We start from the raw sequence: 26442 nt of genomic DNA on the forward strand, positions 1-26442 counted from the left end.
TTGTCCTTAGTTCTTCACTTACTGCTGGAATAGGAGTGAAAGAAGAAGACTTATGAGCGGAAAGCCTGTCATTCTCTGCCCTCAAGACCTATCCATAGCTGAATTAGATCCCCAGCTCCACAAAAAACTGAGCTCTTTCACTAACTTTCTAAGAACCTGGGGCCATCATGGCTACAGCAGGTATTAAGCATGGCAGACCACTACACTGAGCCAGTATTTATTTCTTTAGAACTCTACTATATGAGTGTCTCTGAAGAGGCCCCTGTGGGCACTACTGTGGGCAAAATCTTGGCAGAAGACAGTGACACAGGGGAGAATGCAGCTGTGACCTATTTCATTGAAGGAGAGAGCTCGGACGTTTTTGACATCATTACTAACAATGAGACTCAAGAAGGAATTATCTTATTAAAAAAGGTGAGATCCCAGAAACCTAGAAAATATTTAAGTACTGGAAAAATTCTTCTCAAGTAAGCTGAATGTTTAAAAAAGACCTGTTGATTTGGACTCTACTATTTTTTTCTTTCTTCCGGGTTTGTGATCTGATTGAGATGTTAGGGGAAGAAAAAGAAACATATTTTGTTACTTCTGAGTACTGTAGTGGCAGTTAAAGTCTCTTACATTATTCCTAGCTGTGCAGCACAGTACATCCCATTGTGAGAAAATGTTCTCTTATGTGCATCATCTGTAAAATCTTTACCAACAAATTGTACACAACATTCCTCAGTTCCAAACCTCCTGTTAAACTTAACTGAAGCCAGAATGTATTACAGTATTAGATAGACAGTGAAGGTCTTGCTACGATATAACTTTGAAAATATATTAAGTGTACTCAGAGAGATACCAGTTTAGGAACTGAGATTTTCAAGAAGCTTTGATTTTGTATGATTTACTTTGGAAAAACATAGGAAGATTTCCGGGTCTTCATCTGAAATGGTGATAGAGTTTGATAGTCTAGTGAAACCCAAGAGCCTAAAGAAATTAATGCTATAAATTTGTTTTTGTTTGCTTGTGGGCTGCTTGATTTGTTGTGTTTTTTTGTGTGTTTATTGGGTTTTGGTTTTGTTTTTGGCATTTTGTAGTGAAATGAGGCAACCAGGTGCCACTAATTGCCAGGTAGTGGGCACGAGCTTGTGTTAAGCCCACCTGTGCCTGATTAGGGCAGGCCCCAACTGCGCGTGAGCGCAGGCACAGGTGGGCTTAACACAAGCTCATGGCCACTACCTGGCAATTAGTGGCACCTGGTTGCCTCATTTCACTACAGCGTTTTTTTGTGGGGGGACAGTTTGTTTGTCTGTTTTTATTTTATTGATTTATTACAATTCAGACAGCTATTTACCTTTTTTTCACTACAGAAGACAATGACTAGTGAAAATAGTAATGCAAATATGTATTTATTAAATACTCACTGCTGCCTTCTGGAATTTATTTCTTTTGCAGACTAAATTTCAGCATACTCAGTTAGTCCTTACAGATTAATTGATTTTCCTTGTTTATATAACAGTGAAGAATAGTGTCTACAAGGTTACACCTATTTTGGAAATACCTGTACCAGAAATTATTTTCCTTAGGGCTGACATTCTACAGGAAGACTTCTGTTACAGTGTTAACTATAGCATTAAAGCCAGCCTATATGTGAAAGCATAGCGTAGTTTAATTTTAAAGTGATTTTAGCATCAAAAAAGACATCTTAGAAGTAGCTACTCTTGAAACATTCCCAAAAGAAAGGTAGCACTCTTTAAAAAAAAAAAAAAAATTAATATCACACTATTTATTGAACTGTATTTAAATCAACTGTGGAGAAAAAAATATTCCACATCTCACTTTCTTAACAGAGAGTGGATTATGAGGGCAAAAGAAGATATCGTATTCAAGCAAAAGTTGTAAACAGGTACATTGATGACCGTTTTATGAAAGAAGGACCATTTGAAGACAAAACCATAGTCAAAATCAATGTGGAAGATGCTGATGAACCTCCAGTTTTCACCTCGGAAAACTACGTGATGGAGATTGCTGAAGAAGCTGTGAGTGGCTCATTGGTGGGCACTGTAACTGCTAGAGATCCAGATGATGATGACAGCCCAGTCAGGTATTTAACTTAAAACTGGCACAGGCCTCAGATAAAAATGCATTTGGGTTGTCTAGAGGCCATTTCTGTTCCTTACCTTGGCTGATTATTACAGCTAAACAGGCTTTCATTGTGAGAGCCTTGATTATTCTAGGTGTTACTGTTTCACCTCTGTAGTCAGCCAAGGATCATACAGCTGCTTGCTCACTCCTGCAGCCAGTGGGATGTGAGAGACCATTAGGAGATTCAAATGCAAAAAGTCATGGGTCTCAATAAAGACAGTTTAGTTATGGAAAAAAAAATCCATGAAAAACAAGTTATGCAAAAAAAATTTTAAAACCCCCCAAACAACCCTGAACAATTGCTCACCACCAGCTGGTCAATACTCATCTAACCCCTGAGAACTGGCAGCTCTGGCCACCTCCTTTTACTTCTGTTGTTGAGCATGATATCCCCAGCCTATTCACTGGTGGGGTGGGGTGAGAACAGAAAAGGCCTTGGCTCTGTGTAAGCACTGCTCAGCAATAGTGAAAACATTCCTGTGTTATTAATACTGTTTTGGCCACCAATCCAAAACATGGACCAATGCCAGCAATTATGACGTAAATTAACTCTACCCCAGCCAGATCCAAAATGTTAGTTTAAATTCTGCCCTCTAGGCCTCAATCTGAACAAAATAGCTTTATTTGTACATTTTCAATCACTTTAAGATGGGGTATTATTTTAAAGAGTAGCCTTGAAGAAGCTGGGCAAAACAGCAGAGGTAGGGTACTGCAGCCAAACCTCTGTGTGCCTGAAGGTTTTCCATTCTGTTCTAAATAATTTCTGGAGATGCAGTGAGATGGAGAGGGAGGGAGGCATTGGGAGGGAGACACAGATCAGCTCATCTCATATCTGGTCAGCTCAGCAGAACCAAAAATTTACCAGTTCCCTGTATCTACCACAATTGCTCCATGGAGATATGATCTAAAGAGTGACCCAAACTTTTAATTTTGCAAAATAGTTTTGCTTTTTCTCATGGGGCAAAACAGGCAATTAATTTTTAATAGGGGTTTTCTTATTGAAATAGCTTTTTGAGTTACTTGATGTCCCTTTGTACTGCGCAAATTAGACAACATAAGATACAGGGACAAATGGATGAGGCATGAAATAATGTATGATGTGTATATTAATTTAGCAGAATCTTAATATCAGCAACACATATATGCATGCCTACCTATTGTTATGACTTGAGAGGTTTACTCAAAACAAGGCCAGTCTCATGATTCTTCTTTATTTGCTTATGCTTAGTAAGTTAGTCATAAGTTAAATAAGACTAAATAAAAATATACATGCACTTTTCTTTAAAAGAAAAAAGGCTTGTTTTGTGGTTCATTGAGATGATTGCATCATCTCCTGTGAAACACTTAAACACTACATATTAATGACTTCTTGGTTTTGAAAATGGAATTTGCTGCAAAATGACTACTTCTGTATTACAACGATGCACATATTGCATTGAGTTTCTATAAAGCAGAGAATGTCACTTCTAATGTAAAGGTATGTTTACTGAATGTAAGGGTATGTTTATTGGGCTAAGTGCCATGCATTGAGCTAATTTTGAAACTATTTCTATCATAAATTACAGACTTTGCTTATACTATAGAAAACTATCTGTGTTGCACCGTGCACCCCCTCTGTTCAAGAAACAATGTAAACAAGGACATGCAAAAAAGCCTCATTACATCAATAATAAAATAACATCTAAAAATATTCAATGTAGATTTTCTGAAAAGTATCAAGACTAAAATTACCAAAAAAAAAAGAAAAAAACAAAAAACCCCACCACAAACACCACCAAAAAAACCCCAACACCCCCAAACAAAATAGAACAAAAAACCAAAATAAACCAAACCAACCAATCAACCAAAAAACAAAAAAACACAAAAAAACCCCATACAAAACAAAACACCAGTGTCAGAAAACCCTACAAAAATCTTTGGATGCAAATATAGTCTAAAAATAAAATTAAATATTTTTTAAATCCCCAAAATAGAGGGTTGTAAGTGTCACATTTTTGGCTCAAATAAGAAATTTTAGTGACCAAGTTGTGTTGGTTCCTTTATTTATCCTCTTACTGAATGTCAAAACAGACAAAATGTAACTATAAATAACAAATTATAGAGTCATCCAACCACTGGCACATAATCCAAGCTGGAGTTCTAAGTGCCAACAGGAGACATAGAGACTTTGTCAAGCACGACTAAAGGTACAACAAAAGAGGGAATAATTGCATGTGGGAATTCCAAAATGGAACTGTAAGAAACTTTCAACCCCACTAACAGGTTTATTTTCCATGAAATAGACTCTACTAGGAACTGTGACACACAGTCTTTTTTATATGTCATGAAAAACTTTTTTAACTATCATTTCCATTTGAACCAATATCTTTGGTGTCTTTTTCAGTCCATCTCTTGCCTGTGACCAGTGCTTAAGCTTTAGCAATTTGAATGGTATGTATGTATGTACGTGTGCATGTGCATGTCTGCATACGGACATAGCATCCACTCTTTTAAGTGAAGACTAAGAAACACTGGACTCATTTGGAATCTTCTCCTGCATTAGGATTTTGCACCCTACTTGTGTGACACATCATTACACATAGTTGTCTGTCTTTATAATGCCCATTCCCTAGGCATCAGAGCATGTCAGTAATGATAAAATATATTTGCCATTATACCTCCACTTAGCTGTTAGTGTTATTCATTTCACAGGTGGCACTTTTGCTGTTTCTTTTCAACAAAGCCATTCACCTGCTGTGAGCCTGACTTAGAAGTAAGAATGAATAATACATTTCGGATTCAGTTCATATTAATATAGATCTGAGACATATTTAGTTTTATAAGAAGAAGAGCTTTGATCTTGGCAGCACTGAATTTAAAATGTTTATAAGTGTACATTTTTTGTGGTTTCTGAGTTATTGAAGCACGCGTTTATATGTATATATGCACAGCTCTGTTTTTGCAGCTGACAATAGCTTTCTGTGTCCTTGCTTTCTGATAGAACACTTCAGTATTAGAGAATCTCTTTACTTTTTTGATGCAGATACTCTATTGTCAATGGCATGCAACTAAAGAGGTTGTTCAGCATCGATGAACACAATGGAACAATCTTTACAACAAAACCTCTGGACCGAGAGGCAGCTTCTTGGCACAACTTAACTGTTACAGCCACAGAAACAAGTAAGAAATTTAAGGAACGCTGTGTTTTATATACTGCAAGCTGCAATTATCGTCTAAATATGGCTTCTTTTAAGTGGAGAATACATGCTTCTTTCTCATTATAGTACTGTTGCTTGCTACATTTAGGAGCTTTATTAAAAAGATTAGTTAAATAGAACTGGAATGTGTTGGAACTCCAAGGTCATGTGTTCTTTCATAAAAGATGACCTTATAGAAAAAGAAAGGAAATTATAATAGGATGGAAAGTGTAACACTTTCAAGTTACAGTGAAGCACACAAATTGCTCCTGCACTGCAAGATCTTATGTTAAATTAGACCCTGGTTAATTTCACACCAGATTTTTTACTACTGTGAAATTAGCTGGGGTCTAATTTAACACCAGTCAGAAACCTGTGGCTCATTAATCGTGAATGTAAGGCCTAAATCAGCTAGACTTCTCCTCAGTAACAATTACATCTGAGAAGCATCCTTTATAAAGATTTTACCCATCAGGTTGGTTTGAAAGTCAAATGCAAATTGCCTCTGTTTGTTCTTCCCTTGATGTGGTTGCCATAACTCCAGGATGACATTCTAGAAAATTAATAGCTACTGATTTATAAGGCAAAATAACAATATTATTAGGATATTATTTAATAACTTACCATACTGGTAAGGAGAAAAAACTTACGAATCACAGAATCATGGAATGGTTTAGATTAAAAAGGACTTTAAAAATCATCTAGTTCTAACCTCCCATTTGTTCAGGTTGCTCAAAGCCCCATCCAACCTGGCCTAGAACACTTCCAGGGAGGGGCCTCCCACAACTTCTCTGGGCAACCTGTGCCGGCGTCTCACCAACATCACACTAAATAATCTGTTTCTAAGAGCTAATCTAATCTTTCAGCTTCAAACTTTTTTTGTCTTTGTTCTATCACTCTATAGCCTTGTAAAATACCCCTCCCCAGATTTTCTGCAGGCCCCTTGTAGGTACTGTAAGGCTGCTGTAAGGTCTCCCCAGAGCTTTCTCTACTCTAAGCTGAAGAACCCAAACTGTCCCAGCCTGTCTTCATAGGAGAAGTGATCCAGGCCTCTGGTCATCTTCCTGGTCCTCCTTTGGACTCATTCAAACAGGTCCATGTCCATCTGGTGCTGGGGACTCCGGGACTTGACACAGTACTCCAGGTGGGGTCTCAGGATGACAATTAATAAATCAAACAGTTTTTGCCAAATACTTTAATCGAGTTTTTTTAAATCCTGAATTTCAAATTATATTTATTTCTAAGTCCATTTTAAACACGTATTCATGAATTACACTACTCCCAAAAGGGATCATTCCCTGATTATATGTTGAATATTACTGTTAGAAATTTAATATAGGATAGTCAGTAGCCATTTTCATTGAAGTCTTTATTTTGTGCCTAGGAACTGATAGTATTTTCTTCCTTTTCAGCTTCTCTGTGAGTTTTTAAGCATGAATGTATTTTCCTTCTCATGTTGTTGGGCACCTGGCAGGTGTTGGCAAGATTGATCTCTGACATATTTTTTCTCATGTCTGGAATAGCACTATGGAAACACAGCAGGCTGATTTTGGTCTGAACTTTTATGTTTAGTTAAACAATAAAATAGGAAGGAACCAAATGTTACAAATGAACAACTGTCTCCTGCAGCAAAAAAGCGAGCCATTCACAGTAATGAAAGTTGTCATAGAGGAACGGAGCCCTCATTATCTTCATATTCTTATTCTTCATTTCTTTAATGATGATAAGGTCACTGTATTCAAGATCATTGCAGTTAGGTCACCTTGGTCTTGACATACCTGAAATGCTTTATATTATGAACTAGTAGCATTTTATTTCTTGAAATATATAGTCAGAACATATACTGTGTGTATGAGGAATTTGGTGGATGATATTATGGCTTCACTGAAGCCAAATCAAAATGCCATTAGAGTTCATCCACACAAGATATTCATTGCAGTTGAGGCAGATACTGAAACTGCATTACAATAGCAACATCCTTGGGGGTCTGTTGAGGTCCTGACATTTATAAAGGATACAAGCATTTGGCTCCATTATAATGGCAGAGGTTAGAGATTAGTAAGAGGACATTGACTCTGTTATTGCAGACTTACGGTGTCTCATGTAATGGAGATAGAAGATTTTAAAAGAGCCCAGAAGATGTAATACATTGGGCCTTAGACACAATTAATCAGAATCAGCAATCTGTTGAGTCTTACTCCACTTTTCTTCTAAGATAGTTCTAGGTCAAAAGAGACCAAGTTTCCTTTGATCAGTTTTTACTTGGTTGTAGTCAGTTTCTACCCAGTAAAGGAGACAGCATAAAGAACATCATTCTAACCATGCATACGAGCAAGAAATCCTTAAGTAATCAGATTTATTACTGGTTTGCTGAGTCAGATGAAGATACTGATAGTTAATTATTTTAGAAGAGGAATTATCTGGTTCAAATTTCTCTTTATTGAATATAGATGACCAATAAAAATTCACAGTGATAACAACTAGCTCAGGCTTACTTTGATAATAATTTTTCTATATGCCCACTGGAAAAGCACATTGCCAGTCATAAGAAAACTTATCTGCAAGAGACAACAGATATTTTACCAGTGGATCTTGCAGATGTCTTTCTATAGTGGGTTGCAGACCTACTACATGACTACAGAACTTTTCAGTCACTAATCATATAATTTACACAATACTTAATGTATAGTTGTCACCCATTTTTGGTCATATATACTGCTGTTAACAGATTTAGAACAGTCCTTTAAAAAAGTACATAACTTGTGTCCATTTTCTATGAGTAGTAAATAAATTTGATTCATCCTGAATTATAATGACAGCTACTATTACTCTTACTACAAGTTTCCTTTTGATGGCAGATGACAGTGCCATGAGTGCTTTAATCTCCTGTAAGTATTGAGTTCTAGTTAGTCTTCAGATACGGTCATTGCTTTTCTTTTCACATAGCTCCAAAATAAGCAAATTACTAATTTTGGTGTCTGGTAATTGAACTGTCTATTTTTTTTCTTCACACTGACTCAGCCTATTGCACTTGATATCTTCTTCTTCTAAACATTTTTTTCCAAGTTCTTATCTCATGGTGTGTATGACAAAGAAATTTTCTGCTCATTGAAAGATCTTTTGCATAATGTAGGATATGAGTACAATAGCTATATTCAAATTCTGAAAACTATTTTCCTATGTAAAAGATAAAAGACTAAAAAAGTGGTGACTACCATTTTTCCTCCTTGTCACCAAAGAAGGCACTTTGTTTTGCCCAAATTCCTTATTAACTTTTTACCAGGCATTGATTCCAAGAGAGGCTTTATAATGTATCTCTGCCTCTCAAATCAAAATATCTGTGATTTCAGAAAAATTAAAAAAAATAAAATCTTCTATGCTGCTGTATCCCAACAGCAACATGAGAAATGTTTTTGCTGAGTAGGAAAAAAAATAACCAAAACAAAAGCGCAGCAAAACACCAAAAGCTACAATACAGCAACCAAAATATAGTAAGGAATTAGAAACAAGACTCTTAGCAAAAAAAAAAAAAAGAAAAAAAAAAAAAAAAAAAAGAAAGAAGAAAAATTGTGAATGAAAACAGATGTGAATGGCAGCTCTAGGCTGAAATGTACTGTCAAAATGTTTATGTAAGCAAAGTGGTAGGCTTTAGAGACAGTATGATATCCATGAATCCTACGAACAAGCAAGTTAGGAATAGGTCAAGGTAGATGGGTTCTTCCCATGCCACTTTGTATATGACTAAAGCCACCAAAGGTATTTCCTGCCTCCCAGCATATTACAAAGTTTTCCTTTAAATTACAATGCAGACAAATATCTGCCCTACACATCCAACTCTGAATTATGTAAAAGAGGTTAAGTAAGCCCTGAACTGCTGATATTATTTCTAAAAGGAATACATGCTACTTACTATGTATGCTTGGAAAATAAGCTGAGTGTGGTTTCCTTGCCTAATGTATTATTATGGATGTTGGGATTCAGCAAGAGAAATGTCACCCCAGAAAGAAGTATTTTTGGGATGGCTCTGATAGATCATAAACTTTGGTAAATTAGCATGGCTCTAATGATTTCACAGAAGGAATAGCAATGTGAAACTGCTGAGTATCTATCCCTTTATCTCTGTGGTAGTTGCTTTTTCTGCCATTTCCTTTGGCAAAAGACTCAAAGCTATCAGCACAGATTCCATAAGATCCAAGAAAACAAATGTTTGCTCCAAGCAACTATTGAATTATACATTAAAAAAACAACGTAAAAACCAACCAAAAGCATACAGTTTGAAGTGAGGCAGAAAGGAGTGCATTTTTTTTTTCTTCTTCTTAAAGGTCCATTTGGCTAATTTAGGAAAATGCCTGAAAGGACTTCTGAATATGTCAGGAGCAGTGACACTAGCACCCATCATAAGGCACATTTTAATTATAAACAATTTCCTGGTGAGTGACTTACTTCTTGTTTAGACAAAGCAGATTGAGATATTTATAAATATTTAGCATTCCTGAAATGTCTGAGGATTATTTTATTAACTGGAAAAAAAGTCTTCATTATGATACCTACCCAACAATACATTCAAGTTAATGTGAACATTGCTGTTTCAGTGAAACTTTTTACCCATTAGAGGAACAGATTATATTGTGGGGAAGGCAGACACCTCTCAGAGTTATGCCAAGTGGGATTCAATGTGCTGATAGACAAAGGATTTCAGACAGGTATTAAGTATAGAATAATAGAACCACTTAGGTTGGAAAAGACCTTTAAGATCACCACATCCAGCTGTAGCTAAACTATATACTTAAGCACTATATCCACACGTCTTTTTTAATAACTCCAGGGATGGCAACTTACCATGCTCCTGTTTCAGTGCTTCATAACCCCTGGCAAAAAATATTTCCTACTATCCAACCTAAACCTCCCTGTAACAACTTGAGGCCAGTGCCTCTCATGCTATCACTTGTTACCTGACAGAAGAGATCAGCCCCCACCTTGCTACAACCTCCTTTCAGGTGGCTGTAGAGAGAGATCTACCATCAGCTTCCTTTTCTCCGGACTAAACTCCAGTTTTCTCAGTCATTCCTCATAAGATTTGCTCTCTAGACCCTTCACAACCTTCATTGACCTTTTCTGGACTTGGTGCAGCACCTGTATGTCCTTCTCATAGGGAGAGACCCAAAACTTCACACAGTATTTTAAATGCACCCTCACCAATGCTGATGACAGGGGGACAAACACTTCCCTGGTCTTGCTGGCCACACTAGTTCTGACACAAGCCAGGACATTGCAGGACTTTGTGGCCACTTGGGCACAGTACTGGCTCATAATCAGCTGTTTCTCAGCCAACACTCCAAGGTCCTTTTCCTCTAGGTATCTATCCAGCCGTTCTTCCACAAGCCTGTAGAGTTCCATGGGGCTGGTGAGACCCACGTGTAGGACCCAGCACTTGTCCTCCTTAAGCCTCATTCAGATGGCCTAAGCCCAGCCTGCCAGCCTGTCCAGATATTTGGCAGCACCTTCCTACCCTCAAGCAGATCAAACTCCTCCCAAACTGGTGTCATCTGCAAACTTACTCAGGGTGTACTCAGTCCCCTTGTCCAGATCATTGATAAAAATATTAAGGAGAAATGGCCACAGTACTGAACCCAGGGGAACACCACTTAAGGCTGCCTGCCAAGCAGATTTAGCTCCATTCAACACACTCTTTGGGCCTGGCCCCACAGCCATTATTTTACCCAGCAAAGAGTGCAGCCATCCAAATCAGGAGCAGCCAGTTTCAAGAAGATGCTGGACCTACATATCTTCCTTCCCTTGGATTCAGATGGAATGTTTATAAACAGTTTTATTACATAAACAATTAGCTTTTTAAGACTAGCATAAATACAACCTTTGTACCAAAACCCAAATATAGTGAGGTCTGGATTTTCCTTGTTTGAGGTACTTAAAGAAACACAGTCATATGTAGATTTAGTAAATGTAGGAAAAAAAATGTATTTTTTTATTAGCAGAGTTTGTTTTTCCTTTTCATGTGGGAATTAACTACACCGTCATATCTTTTAAATGTAAAGCCACAGTAATGAAGTGGCTTTCGATAAACACAGCAATAAAGTACACTTATGTAACAGAGGCAGTACAGCTTCCATGAGTAAAAATATGCCTGGACAAAATCAGATTTCTTTGAAAATATGTGTTCAGAGATTAGTAGACAGAACAGCTCTCTAGTTCCAAATTCATCCTTAGCTTTATGCCTTGCCCAGGGTGGGTTATCAGTTTCCACTGCAATAGACTCCATATCTACTAGTGGCAGAAATGTTTTTAATCCATGTGAACTTTGGTGAAAATTTCTGCCAAAATACTAAAGAAGAGGAAGAGTTACTGGATTTCATAAAGGATAGTGATCAGTCATAGTATCCATGATATTAAGTGGTGTAAGGATGTGCAGCTGCCTTATCTATTAGCTCCAGCCCAGGGCCTGCCTTCTTGAGATGAAAGGCTTCTGCCCAGGCCCAAGAATTCAGCTGAAGCTTTCCTTTTTGCAGTCTCAAGCTAAGCATGTGTTCTCAAGGGACACACACTGACACAGGGCATTGACACATCTGGTCATGCAGACTGCCACAGACACTGCCACTGCTTTCAGCAGCACCTACATACAGGACTCACATAAACCCCAAGGACAGACTGTCAACTCCTCTTCTCCTCTTTGGCTGGAGAGGCAGAAGATCAGTGGTACAAGTACAGACACACAACAGTCTCCAGGTTAACAAGCACACACACACTCTCATGGATCCCTTCAGTCTCTGAACAGATCCTCTGTCTACCTGGCACCCCTGCCCAGATCCCAGTTCCTCTTATCCTCTTATGGCAAACCTACAAAACTCACACACTCCTCCCTCATGCACTCTACATTTGCAAGTCCCCTGAACGTATATTGGCTCAGATGCCCCATGAGCACCTTTCCTGGACTAAAGGACTCACTATTTATTGAACTGAGCTTTTAATTTGCTGGCAAAACCACACATATTCATGAAAACCCAGTTTGGGGAAGATACAGACTCTCATCCCCTGTGCTTCCCACTCACTCCAGTAGCTTTAGCATGGGCCAAGGGCAGACACAGCCTCATCTGACACCAGTAGCTGGCATCAATTTTCACTCATCCATATGCTGGTCTCATCAGTAGCTGGAACTTAGTCCTTGCAACATACATACACATTCAATGATAAAGATTACAAGAAGAGGTACCTAAGAAAAGATTTAATAAGAAAACATAAGGTCACTGAGCCAACTGCTGATCAGGCACAGAGCTCAGAGAGAGAAGCATACTGCATGGCCCAGTTTTACACACAACCAGGCTCTCTTGTAGCACTTTCTGTCTGCCCACTTTTTGTTTCTCCCTGTACTTCCCCCATGGATATGTTCAGCACCATTGGTTCCCATGCCCATTGGCATCTAGGGTTTGCTGCTTTACAGTTGCAAAGCCCAGACTGATCTACCTGGAATTATTGCCCTATGTTTTCTGGCTATCCCATCAATTATTGTGGAGTTTGTTCCTTGTCATTTTCTTCACATTTGCTTTGTTAGGTCCGTGTCTTGGTATGCTTTGTCTCTGGTTCCCCCTTTTTCTCCCTTGATTTCCCAGTTGACAAGGTTCCTGACGTGATAACCTTGAAGGAATAAACTTTCTCACACTCTTAGTGCCCCTATCAATTACCGTGTCTGGACAGGTTTGGTTTTCATCACTCTCTCCTTTATGTCACTGAGACTTGTGTCCTTATATGTTCTTTATGGATTCCTTTTTTTCCCTATTAAGTCTTGTTGCATTAAATATGGTTCTTGGCCATATACTCTTAGGAGAGGGTAATCTCTTATAAGACACTATCCTTCTACGTACCCTTCCACAACACTAGTAAGTTGTTCAGTGTGAACAAAACTGTATTCAGTTTCTCCAGATCACATTTAAATCGATTTCCGATTTGATAAATGTACAGGGTATATTTGATCTCATTAAAAAAGCTTAATATAAAATATGTCTGTAGGTCTCAATGGCTATTTTCTTCTCTGCAGAATATAAGTAAAATTTTCTAATGACCACACTAGATTTACATATTAGATATATTATAACTTTTGATTTCTCTCTTTTTGTAACTATTAGGAAATCCTGAAAAAATTTCAGAAGTCAATGTGCATATCCAAGTTCTCGACATTAATGATCATGCACCAGAATTTCCTAAATATTATGAAACATTTGTTTGTGAAAATGCAGTTTCTGGTCAGGTAAGTGCAAAGGACTTGGCCATCAGTTTTCTCATTACAGTGAAAATCTAGATTTCAGAAGATTGATGTGTGTTTTTTCTCCTTTAAAACAAAATCAATACATCTACCTGTCTGTCTACCAAAACAGATAATAGAGAAATGCAGACAGAAACTTTTTTCTGAAAAAACCCAAACAGCATAAAATGCAGACTTGATACAAGTTTGGGTCAGAGAAGTTAAAACAAGGCCTGGTAGCATCGCATCAGGTCTTGAAGAACCAAACTTAGCCTAGATTCAAAACAGACCCATAATGTTCTACAGTTAGAAAACATTTATTGTGAACTGAAATCAAAACCTGTCCAGTTCAGTGAAAATCTGAAGATGTTGAAGTCCCTGCCCTTGCAACACATTCTCTAGATGGCAGGTTATGGGATTGTGGTATTAAATATCCTTAACAGGAGGTTTTTTTCATATCCTGCTTACTCCCCAGGTAAATGGGGTCACATCAGTCAGCTGCCCTGACTCCCCAAGTAACACTTCTGACTCTCCATTTTCTTTCATCCACCTTCCTCTTCGCTTCCTTTTTTTGCGTTTGCATCCACAGCTTAAGCCCCAGACTGTGCAATAAGAATGCCACCAGGTTCCACAAAGGAGTCTAAAAAAAAAAAAAAATTAAAAAATAAGCTACAGCAAAAGCTATAGATAGAAAAAGATGTATGGGTTTTTTCAGCACTTTAAAGCATTCTTTGGATATAGAAAAGAAATTTTTTGGATATCTTGGAGGGTTCAATTCAAAGTTTTTGCTATGTTTTGATTTCTGAATCATAGAGCCTTTCTTTTTACACCAGCTTGGTTTATTTTGACCTTGATTAGTCTGGAGTTAAATAAAATTTTCTTTGAAGCAAGAGTAATTTCTTTATAGTCTTTTTCATCCATTTGTATATTTCTATATCAGTGGTTGGTTTGTTTTTTTGGAATTTAGCAGCTTTTTACTCCGCAAAAGCCTCTTGTTCAGAGGTACTTTGAGCACAGTTACTTCTGGTCTTCGTGCAACACATTTACAGATCAAAGTACAGGCATTAAAGCAAATGACACTTCATCACCTTTGTCTTCAGGATACTATGAATTAGTAATACAGCTCATGAAACTGATACTTGTAATCCATGATTGGGACTTGCCTACAGTAGAAAAAAAAAAAAAGTGATTTATTTCCCAAGATTTTATTATTCTGTAGATGCTTACCGATAAATAACATTTGTATGGTAGCTCATTAATGGCTAGTTTTTCAATAAGAAATTATGTAAACATATAAAACTATATTATGAATTATTAGAAAATATAGCACTGTAAAGAATAGTAACAGTAATTATAATAATGAACTAATTATGTAAACATATAAAACTATATTATGAATTATTAGAAAATATAGCACTGTAAAGAATAGTAACAGTAATTATAATAATGAACTAATTAATGAAATAATTGTAATAATTGAATGAGGAATGAGCAAGATATTTTTTTTCCATTTTACAGACAGGAAAAATGTTATTCTGCGCTTTTTTTTTTTTTTTTTTTTTTTGAGACTCTGGCTATTAAAGTGCATAGTTATTCCAGTCAAATGTATATTTTATTCAGTGTTTATGATTTAAAAGTGATAGCTGATATATCTCATTCGGTGCTTTTATTCTTTTGTTTTTCACTTTTCACCCACAGAAAAAAGTTTCTTTATTCTCATCAGCAAGAAGCCAAAAGGTTTAAAAAAGGCTTTATTTATGTCCTGGTTGTCTACTGAATAACAATTTACATTTCAGAGTTATTACATACCCTTTTATGTTAGCCATATTTCTTCAATCAATACCAAACAGGTCTGTTATGAGTTGAGATCAAAGATGCTACAGGTATTCTATCACATTTCAATTTCCAAAGTAGCTATGTCTATCTGGTTGGAAATGGTATGCTGACAGATATTTTCAGAGATGTTCTGAACCTCTGGAAATCACCTCCTTCCCTGCTCTCAACATTCCTTATATCATATGTCAGCAACCTGAATACCCAGAATGAATGAATCTTTATGCATGGTAATTTCAGTCCTTTTTGTAGATTTTGATCTTCCTATCATGCAGGAATCAGATTTCAGCAGAAGACAAGTTTCAGTGGATACACCTCGATTCTGAATTAAAGCTTTCTTCTCTATGGCATATTTCTTTTGGAAATTATGAGATCCTGTAATTTGGGAATCATGTATGAAGTGATTTTGATGTAGCTTGTTTAATAATTTTTATTACATCCAAAGAAGTGACTATGCATGTGGAACTCTTTGAGTTAGAGATAAAAAAAAAAAACAAACAAATTTATTTCCTCAGTGCTTAGCATATAACATAATCACCAGTTTCAGTGAAACTGAAGGTACTCATTTGATATTATTTTGTTACATAAAAAGTATTGACAGAAGAAAAGCAAATTTTACAGATACAAGATTAATGATAACAATGAGAGGTTTATTAAAACAGATCCTTTGTAACAAATTGTGATGTAAACTATTATATTTGATAGCAGAGAAGTGAAAGGGATGGGTTAACCAGTGCTTACTATTTCACCTGGCTATTTTCTCATTATTTAAAAAAACATCTGAGCAGTAGTGGTAAGAAAATAAATAGTTGAAAAGAAAACCAGTCATGAGGGTATCCCTTAGAGTATAAAAACATGGTGAAGCTGTGAAAGCACCAAATATTCTAAAAGATTTTTACTCCAAGATGCACCTGCAGATGCATTGAATGTAACTTCTGACCTTTTGAAACAATGAGCAGAGTGACCCATGGAAAATTCCTTATTTTGTTTTATATTGATGGTGATTCAACAACTTTATCTCAAACAGAATGGAACAATTTGGGAGAGTTTATCAATATTACTAAACAAGCATAAAAAGGCACCTAAGTGTCATGGCATAACCTTTATCATCATTATTCCTTTGTTTAGATGTATAACATTTTATTTATAGCTGAATACAAACATCTTATAGTAGACTCAAGGAAGTCTAATCAATATTATGTCAATTTGCTTTTCAAAAAATAAACAGAAGCAGTCAAAAGAAGCACCTCAGTCTTGAGGAAGAAACTTTACCTGGAAAATTCATATGTAAATTAAAATAATGAAATTCTCAGTCTTTCAGCTGCACTCAACTCTAATGGTCATCAAATGTTATTAAACAACGAGACAAATACTACTTACAAGACCCCTGCCAATTTGAACAAAACCTCTTCTGTATTCCCAGAACAGGTGGGAAATCAGATCTTTTACATACCTGAAAACACAGCAGAGCTCCTCTTGGAACATGTTGGGTGCAAAACAAAACAAATGAAATGAAAGCAGTAAGAGAAATGTGGGAAATCTGTTCCTGTATCTTTCTGTCTGTCTAATGGGAATGGTAGGACTTTAGTGGGGAACGGCAGCATGTTCAAAGGACTCCAAATTACACGCTCTGAGTACTCTAGCATCAAAATTAGAGATACTGATGGTTGTTCAGATGGACAGCCTATGCCTTAAGCTGAAAGTTGTAAAGTGAAAGTCATTGGAAGCACAAAGTACGATAAAAGAGGAGCCTTCTTCCTTCTAGACATTTCTATATTTCCAATTCAGGGACAGTACTCGGGGCTGAGAAAATAAATTTTCAATGAATTTTCATCAAGAGCACTGTGCAGTCAACTACTCTGTAATTTGTAATAATTTGTAACACAGGAAGAATTCAGCTAGACATGCAGTCCAAAATTGTTTATGTAAATTCTCTTCTTTACAAAATAGTGAATTAATGGAAAATCAGAACTGTTATTGCTATCTTAGACTCCCCCACTGATGATATTTATTAGTTGAAGGTGCCCACTAATCAGATGGATGAGGAAGTTGAGTTTAACAGGCCACATCTTTTTCTGACCTTTGATCAAATGAACTCTTGCTATTCCCATCAGTGATCTAAGATTGTTTTGAAAATAAAACAGTAAATGAGATTTCCCACCAGGAAGTTAAAGCAGTTTTTCAAGAAAAATCAAGTTAATTGATCTCAATTTTAAAGAAATGCTCATTTGAAAATGGACTGGTGGATTATTAAATGTTTTAGATCACTGGTAACTGAAACAACAAATTTTACAGAAATTAAATTTCAGCACAGTCAATACAGCAACAAATCTTGCAAAAGCAACATAAAATTCACTCTATTTCCTTGTTTACACACTAAAATGTAGTGGATTTTAAGCTTTGACTCACAGACAATAAGTGCAGTTTTTCAGTCTGTGATGCCTATTTTCTCGGTGAAAGGCTAGAATCTCATCTCCTGGGTTAGACATACTAAAGCCTAGGAAAACCAAAAAAAAAGAAAAAAAAATAATCAATTTCCTTCTCTTTGGGTGAATTTTCCATTAGAAAAATACATGCTGCCTATTGCTGTCTGAATATTTTATAGGCTTATCTGGATTTGTTGAATCTTAGTGGAAGTGATACCATAAGAAATAAACAATAAGGGCTTGCCCTGTCCTTATGTTCCAAATATTCCCCTTCTTCTAGAGTGAAAACTTAATGGCATGTAAATATGCCTAGAACAGCAGCAGAAGTCTTAGGTTTGTATAAAAAAGCACAGTACAGATCAAAACAAGGGCAGCTGTTCTGGGTTTTTTTCAGCTAGATACACACTCCTCAAAATTATATTGATAGGATCAGATATAGACAAAATCTATATGGAGAAATATATTCTGAATGTAAAGCAATAGAGGTAAATAAATAAATAAATAGCAAAACAGCATTTACTTCACAAATAAAATAATTTTATAATTTGCAGATATGATACATTGCTGCAGATGTACTTTACAAAGAAATTGTTAATACCTGGTTAAATAACTATTAATCAGAATGAAAACTGGAATGATAATTAATGGTTTTATTGGTGTTTGGTTTTGTAGTTAGGTAGATAAGTTTCCTCTACTAATTACTAAATTTAAAAACAAATAAATAATAATATTTTAAAAAATATATGTGGCTATGATATCTTTGTAGGCTGCTGTATTAGTCTGCTTATTTGGCCTAGTTTGGTAGTCCTTTAATTGTACAGAGAGACATACATCCATATAAAGCTTTTTCTCAGCTGCAGTCATAGAGATTTAAGTAGCATACCAACGGGAAAGGCCAGCAGAGTCTACTTCCTTTTTTCAGGGGTGTGGTGGAATATTTTAATGAAAATGTTCCATTGTTTGTGTTTTAGTCTGGATATATTGTTTTGTTCCCTATTGCTGTTCATACTGAGCATATTCTGAGAACTCTATTCCCTTTTAAAAATGAAGGATATGATTTATTATTGGGTAATACCAAGGATCAGTTATTTCTCTGCACTGATTCGTTGACCTGCATGCCTGTACTTGTGTTAGCATCTGCTTAGCTATTTTGTTTGCTCAGAGGAAAAGGAAAAAATTTCCTCAACAAGCTTTATCCTTTGTATAGTTGTCACCAGGTATATATCACTGAACAATCACTTCTTTCAACAGTAGCAATAAAATTCTAAAGGGTCCTCATTTTTTCATGGAGTGGAAATACAGATTTAAAATAAAATTTACATATAAAAAGGGAGGAGTTCTAAGAACACAAAAATTCTGGGGTATGTGCAACATCTTCTCTCTGCTGTGATGATTTAATCAAACTTACCTTGCTTTAAAAGGAAAAAAATGTGTTCTGGAGTCTTAGATCTTCAACTGAAAGATGGTTTAATTGGGAAAGAGTTTTCAAAGGCACAGATGGAAGACTGTAGTCACTTCCATTAACTTACTGCTTTGGTTTTAAAGCACTGCTTTTAGCATTGAGATGATTTTTTGTTTGGGGAAAGTAGATGCTTCAAGTATCTGGGTTGTACATATGTACAAGGCATGAGGTGACTGATAAAATAGAGACTTAACTCAAACTGGACACATTCTTAAAATTGGTTGCATAGCATCAGTTTGCTTTACTCCTTCTCACCAAGGATACTCATTAATATATTCTGATGCTCAGCTCATTAAATGCTTTCTGATAAAAGTAAGAAAAATATGCTCTTTTTAAACAGAAGCATCATTAATTATGTTAACTGTAGTTTGGCTCTTTATTTACAGAGGTTATATATATGCTTTTGAATAGTTACTGATTTTATTATTATTTTTCAATGACTTTCTGGTTTGACATATTTGTTGATGAAGGCTCTTTTGCTTTCTTGAGAAAAAGTGGTAAAGCAGTTCAATAATCAGTCTCTTATAATATACAGAATCAATGTTCAGCACATGAATTTTTTACCATATCTCACTTATTGGAGCTCCAATATATCAGTTGAATGTCTATGTGTTTTTGGGCTGAACAATAAGGGGTTTCTGTAGAGGGATTTGTTCAGATGCAGAATGATATACTTTTTACCTTGGGGAAAAAAAAAAAAAAGGATAAAGCACTATATGAGAATTTTTTTTTCTTTTTCTCTTTTTTTCTTTTTTTCTCTTTTTCTTTTTTTCTTTCTTTCTTTTTTTCTTTTTTTCATTTATGGAAGCTTCTTTATTCCTTGTCTTTTGCTCCAGAAAATATTTTATATTTTCTCAGTATTTTAATGCCTGCTGCTCAAATTGCTGAAAAAACCAAAGCATAGTATTTACAGGATATGAGCCTCAGTGTGATCATTTAAGCATTGGAAGTATATATTTGTGACTGCATAGCATACACTCAATATGTAATCACAGGTCACATCTCTAGCATCAACAATTTAACATACTTGACATGGCCTTTTACTGTCATAAATGGTAAGCAAATTATTAAACAGTTCTGTTTATTTCTGTTTCCAGCTAATTCAAACCATCAGTGCAGTGGACCAGGACGACTCACCAGAAAGTCATCGTTTTTACTACTCATTGGCTGAGGAGGCCACAAACAACTCACATTTTACTGTCAAAGATAATCAAGGTGGTCTCATTCATGTAGCCCTTTAAGACCTTCCAAATGAAAGATGCAAGTTTCTAGTCTTTTATAAAAATTTCTGACTACATAGAAAATGTTATTAAAAGATATAACATGTTATGTGATTAATTTCAAAACCAGAGTTCAGTAATACTAGGAAATTAATTTTCCTTTCTCAGACAAGTAACATACATAATCATATGACAGCTCTAACTCAAGAAAAGAAAAAAATGATGAGATGAAAAATACACTGGTATTCCTTCAAATGTATTTTCTTATTGTAGGATATGATGGGAAGTATCAACTTTTTTGTTAAAATTATCTACTTGTCTGTGAAATGAGATCACCAGTAATAGAAAATGCTGGTAATACTACTCATTAATTTCATCACTAGAGCAAGAATAAAATTATAAACAGTAATAAATCCAAACATAATCTTTTTTTTATAGTCAAAATGTCATAAACTGATTAATGGTGACATCATAAAATGTGTTCTATATGTATTTTAATGTTATACAGAACTGATGGTGATTGAGACTCTTACAAAGAGTGATACACAGCAATATTAAGAAAAAAACACTGAAGGGAAAACTTAAGTGCAATATCTGATAGAATTACAGGGAGGATGAATGCTTAGAGTAAATTTGCTGAGACTACGAAAAAGAGCTCCAGATTCAACTAAAGTACACATTACTCTTATTGACTTTGCTAATTATTTGAATGTTCTGGCTAGGTGAATTAATCAATGGAAATAAGTTTTGAAAAGTCCAGACCATGTTAAATAGCAAACTGCTGCTCTCAATATCTCTGAAGTTAATGTATTAATATGTGTTTCAATTTCCAGCTTCATTAATATCTCAGTGCCAGGAAGAGATTGCTTGTTACATTAAGTTTAAACTGTGTAGGAGCCACGAGCCTTTTCCACCTTTGCTCATTCTGCACAAAATCCAAGCAGAGCCACGCAATACATCCACTTCCTTTTGGTGGCTATTGATGTGGGAAAAAAACCAGCCCACCTTTTATAACATAGTAGGGTCAGCCTTCAATCTTCCTCTTTCTGTTGCATTTCGTAGGAACAGCTGGGTGAATTGAGATAGTCCTAGGCAAAAGCAAAAATTAGTCTACAGATCTGTAGCATTTTATCTTAGTTATCTTCTGAATTATGACAGAAACCTCAGATAACTTAAATGCAATGGAGTTAACTTCACTACACTGTCTGGATAGTTGAATCATACAGAGAACAGTAGACACACTTTTTCTCTTCTATGTACATGTATGCACAGATGCAGTAATTCAACCTGCCATGACAAAAATTTCTGACATAGGTGTTTCTTCTTTCATTTATACACAGATATAGACAATTTGTGTTAGGTAATTTGTTTTGCAGCAAGGTAAGTTTCAGATTTGAAGTAGCTGATATGCAGCAGGATCTGAACATAAGCTGCTTACTGGGTTTTGTATGAAACTTATTTCTAAACACTAATAATTAAATGCAATGCAAAGGGGGAGGCACCAGCAACTTTTCCCTAATTTACAGTAGGAGATAAGCTACCTGCAGTTTTTGAGTCAGAGAGAAAAAACAGACAATTTTAGAGGACTTTTTTCTTGCTTTCTCTTCTTCCCATTGCCACCTGCTCTCTCTGTGTGTGGCTGACACACTTTTGAAATCTTGTGATTGGTAAACTGTCTATATTTCATCTATAAACTGCTGGATCGGCAGCAGCTGGTTATATGGAACAATTTTAATAACCAATTAGTTAGTCTGAGCAGGTGTCAGGCACTGAACACAGTGGGATTATTTTTATCTCTGAACATTAAAATCAGAGTTCATGGGTCAAATTTTATTATTGCCCCTGGACTACGCATGTGAAAAATATGTACAATTATCCACAACTGACACAAAAAAACCCATCACATATCTTAAGTTTTTGAACAGTATTAATATGTAGCTTTTCATGGCACCATTTATTCTTAATCAGGTCAGATTACAGTGGAGTGTTCTTGTTGCTGTTAAAGAAATAAATGATAAACATGTATCACACATAACAATTTATGTTCTAGATAACACAGCTGGAATTTTCACAGCAAAAAGTGGCTTCAGTAAGCAACAGCAGTTTTCTTTCTACTTGCCAATCTTAATTCTGGATAATGGAACTCCACCACTGACAAGCACAAATACTCTCACTATCACTGTCTGTGACTGCAACACTGAAGTTAACATCATCTACTGCCGATATGGAGCTTTCTTGCATGCCATGGGTCTCAGCACAGAAGCTCTAGTTGCTGTTTTGGCTTGCATACTAATATTCCTAGGTAAGTATGAGAAATTACATTCTTTCCTTTTACTGTGGGCTTGATTAAGTGACAAAGATGTTCCCTCGGCTAGAAGTCTGGAAGAACTGTGCTATTGAAAAAAAATGCAACGAGGCAAATACTTAGTTTGTTTACTCTTTTCTTAATGGCAATTCCTCTGCCCTAGCGTTCAGAAAAATATAAATTCCAGCATACTATCTTAAAGGTTGCCTTTAATTGAGTCACTTTCTTACTTGTTTGTATTGGTCCTCAGTTGCCAAGGTGAGCAGCTCTGGTGCTTTGTCACACAGGGTTTTTTCCTTAAACAGAGGGATCCTGAGGGGGAGCTGAAAGAGTGACTGGGAGCCCATATCTAGAGCGAGTGGCTGAGGAGATGTGGGTGGAGACAGAAGAAAGAGCAGCCAAGTCCCACCCCCATGGGTGCAAAAAGAAAAAGCCCTTGAGGAATGCCAGAAATCAGGAGCACTGTGATCAGGGTGGGCAGAGCATGGTGTGTCAGCCAGGGCCTGGTGGGGCAGTTAGTATGGAAGGATACAGAGGAAGTTCTGCCAGATGGAGTAGGGAGCCATGGTATCCATACAGCAGAAAGATGATGGGTAAGACAAACGAAGTAGATATGGCAGGAGTCTGTTATAGACCACCCAGCCAGGATTAAGAGGCAGAAAAAATACTCTATAAGGAGGTGGTAGAAGTACCAGCATCACTAGGCCTTGTTCTTGTGGGGATTCAACTTAAGAGAACTTCCTGACACAGCTGGTGAGAGCTGTGTCAGCACCTTTCTAGACTGGTTTCCTGCAAACAGAGAAGGATCTGTGGGTGCTGTGATGGTTGGAAGATTTTTTGGGCATAGCAATCATGAAGTTATCAGTTTTTCAATTCTTGGAGAAGTAAAAAGAGAAGTCATCAGAACTTAGACTTCCAGCAGGAAAATTTTGGCCTGTATTGGAGACTGGTTGACAGAATACCTTAGAGGTAGTCCTGGAGAATTCCAGGCAGAATAGCCATGCTATGCCCCGAGTAAAAAATAATAGTCTATAAACTTATTAAATAGAACTGCATTTTAATTTAAAAATGCATTCATTAATATATGTGAAAGTTATAGATGATTTCAAAGGGATTATTCAGTTAAGAAAATAATGGGGTGGGATCAAAAAACAATGCTTAAATATAACATTTTAAAACCCTTCAATATATGAGAGAAACATGCTGCTCTGCTTCATAGGCTTTGGTAGTAACTACTACTACAACATCAAACAAAATGTAGTTATAGTGTTCATATTTCCAAACAATCATAGCAGAAATAATTGAACTGTATAGTCTGTGGAACTAAATGTTCCAACCAGTTGATGAGGGTATCTTCCACAGAGCTTCATTTTTTTATGTTATCATCCTGGGACTTTGGTCTGAGAGAGACGGAGAGATTTAGAATTTAAATTTTGAATGTGACATTGATATGTTATGTGATAAACCAACGCTATTTAAAAAAAGCATTACCTGTGTTTCCATCAGCTTCACACTCCCACCTACCAGAAGAACTACTCCATTTCCTTCATTTATTTTATAATTCCCTTTGCAGCCATTTCCCTACCACATACTAAGCTCATCTCAAAACCATAAAAACGATAAAAATTACAGCTCTATAAAATTGTCAAGCTTCACTTTGTAGTAGAATTGATATTAAAAATGTTATAATCTTTTAAAGTCTTTCTGAGCACATTCAAAGACTGGTTCTGTTTATTTTTTTCCTTTGTTTTATTTCTTTTTTTGTTGCTGTTTGTGTTAATGGGTTTTTTGATGGTTTTTGGGTGTTTTTTTTTTTTTTAGTGCTCATTTTGGCAATTGTAGCCATAAGGAAGCAGAGAAAGAAGACCCCCTTTTCAGAGAAAATGGAAGAATTCAGAGAGAACATTGTCAGGTATGATGATGAAGGAGGTGGAGAGGAGGACACAGAAGCCTTTGATATCACAGCACTGAGGACCCGCACTGTCATGAGAACACACAGACCTCGGAAGAAGGTGACCACAGAAATCCACAGCCTCTACAGACAGTCTCTGCAGGTTGGCCCTGACAGTGCAATCTTCAGGCAATTCATCTCAGAAAAGCTTGAAGAAGCCAATACAGATCCTAGTGTTCCTCCATATGACTCACTTCAGACCTACGCATTTGAGGGGGCTGGCTCTTTGGCAGGATCCCTAAGCTCTTTAGGTTCAAATACATCAGATGTGGATCAGAGTTATGACTACCTGACAGACTGGGGACCTCACTTTAAACAGCTTGCAGGAATGTACACTTCCCATAGAAGTCTAAGGGATTAGTTACCTTTGGGTTTGTTGTTTTATTTTCCTAAATCTCAGAAACCAAAAATTACTGTGGGTTTTTTTTAAAAGGAGATCAAACTACATTTAAGCATTAAAAATAAAGGTGCAAGGTTTTTGTTTTGTTTTTTTTCTGTGAAATCTTGGGTATAGAGTTCTTTTGAAATATTACACCAGATGTGTAATGAGGAATCCTGAGGTAATCATGTAATTCCTTCACGTGAGGTAAAGGAATGGAGAATTCTTTTTGAAAAGCTTGTCTGTCGAGATGCATGAATGCAAACTGTGGTGCTTTGGATATCTAAGCCCACTTTTGAATACTGAAAACCTGGGTCCTGCAAGTACAAAAGGAGGAGTAGAAGCCATAAATGGATATTGTAAATATCCTGTCATCTGTATGCTTTAAACCGTTTCCAAAGTTAAGCCAGACTTCTGCTGTTGCAGTTGATTATATTCATTAACCAAAGTTAAATATACATATTTGTATAATGCTTCATTATATAAATATACCTGTGTTAAAAAAATAGACCCTAAAATCTTCTAATACAGCTGCCATAAGTGCTCACAGAATAGTCTATTTATTGTTCTTAAGATGATAAATCTAAAGCAAATGTATTTTGCTATCAGTGTAAAATAAAGACATATTACAACATCAGAAAGTATTTGCTGACATTTCATTTTTATATGGAACCACTGGAAAATATGTAAACCAATACTTACTCTAACAAATAAGACAGAAAAGAAGTAATCAGTTCAAGTTAGAATCAATATTCAACATAAATACTGCAATCAACCACTTTACATATTACTGTGCTAAGAAAAAAATGTTATCCAAATAGAAGCATTTTTTATTTTATTAAGAGCTTAAAGGATGACTGATCTAACAGCAGAGATATTTTTTTTTCTTATGGAACATAAAATTATGGGCAGTAGTCAGTTTTATTATAACAGCATTAAGAATTTTTAAATGCTAAGTTGATGGTTATAAAACATCATGTATAATATTAGATAATGAAAGAATAAAATGCCTGTAATGTTAATCCACTTCAGAAAATGAACCTGAATAATTTTGAAAGACTCAAGTCAGACTTCAAAATTAATTTCCCACAGTAATTTTTCTAAACATTCCATAAGTAATATAAAGCTGTCTCAGGATATTTCGTTGGTTTTACTTATACCAGTACAGAGCTGCAATTTTTGTTCTGAGAGTCCTCAAATATGTTCAATATATTCAATCTAGAAAAATCAGCCTTCCTGTATTTAACTCACCTCTTTTCTATCACGTATTTATTTTACAAAAATGTCATTATATAATCAACTGCTACATTCC

At 36.0% G+C, this 26442-nt stretch overlaps 1 protein-coding gene across 2 annotated transcripts in view; it reads left to right on the top strand.

The window, feature by feature from the left end:
• CDH19 (cadherin 19) overlaps positions 1 to 25771 on the top strand; it is a 58942-nt gene extending 33171 nt beyond the window's left edge. For both annotated transcript variants that reach the window (XM_071737079.1, XM_071737080.1), the window contains 7 exons: positions 230 to 414; positions 1833 to 2086; positions 5150 to 5286; positions 13439 to 13560; positions 20373 to 20490; positions 22546 to 22797; positions 24622 to 25771. In XM_071737079.1, coding sequence (XP_071593180.1) covers positions 230 to 414; positions 1833 to 2086; positions 5150 to 5286; positions 13439 to 13560; positions 20373 to 20490; positions 22546 to 22797; positions 24622 to 25112 — 1559 coding nt within the window. In that variant the 3' untranslated portion in view covers positions 25113 to 25771. The remainder of the gene's footprint in view (positions 1 to 229; positions 415 to 1832; positions 2087 to 5149; positions 5287 to 13438; positions 13561 to 20372; positions 20491 to 22545; positions 22798 to 24621) is intronic.
• Positions 25772 to 26442: the final 671 nt, after the last annotated feature.

The sequence above is a fragment of the Heliangelus exortis genome, chromosome 2 (assembly GCF_036169615.1).
Source record: "Heliangelus exortis chromosome 2, bHelExo1.hap1, whole genome shotgun sequence".
Taxonomy (NCBI): Eukaryota; Metazoa; Chordata; class Aves; order Apodiformes; family Trochilidae; genus Heliangelus; species Heliangelus exortis.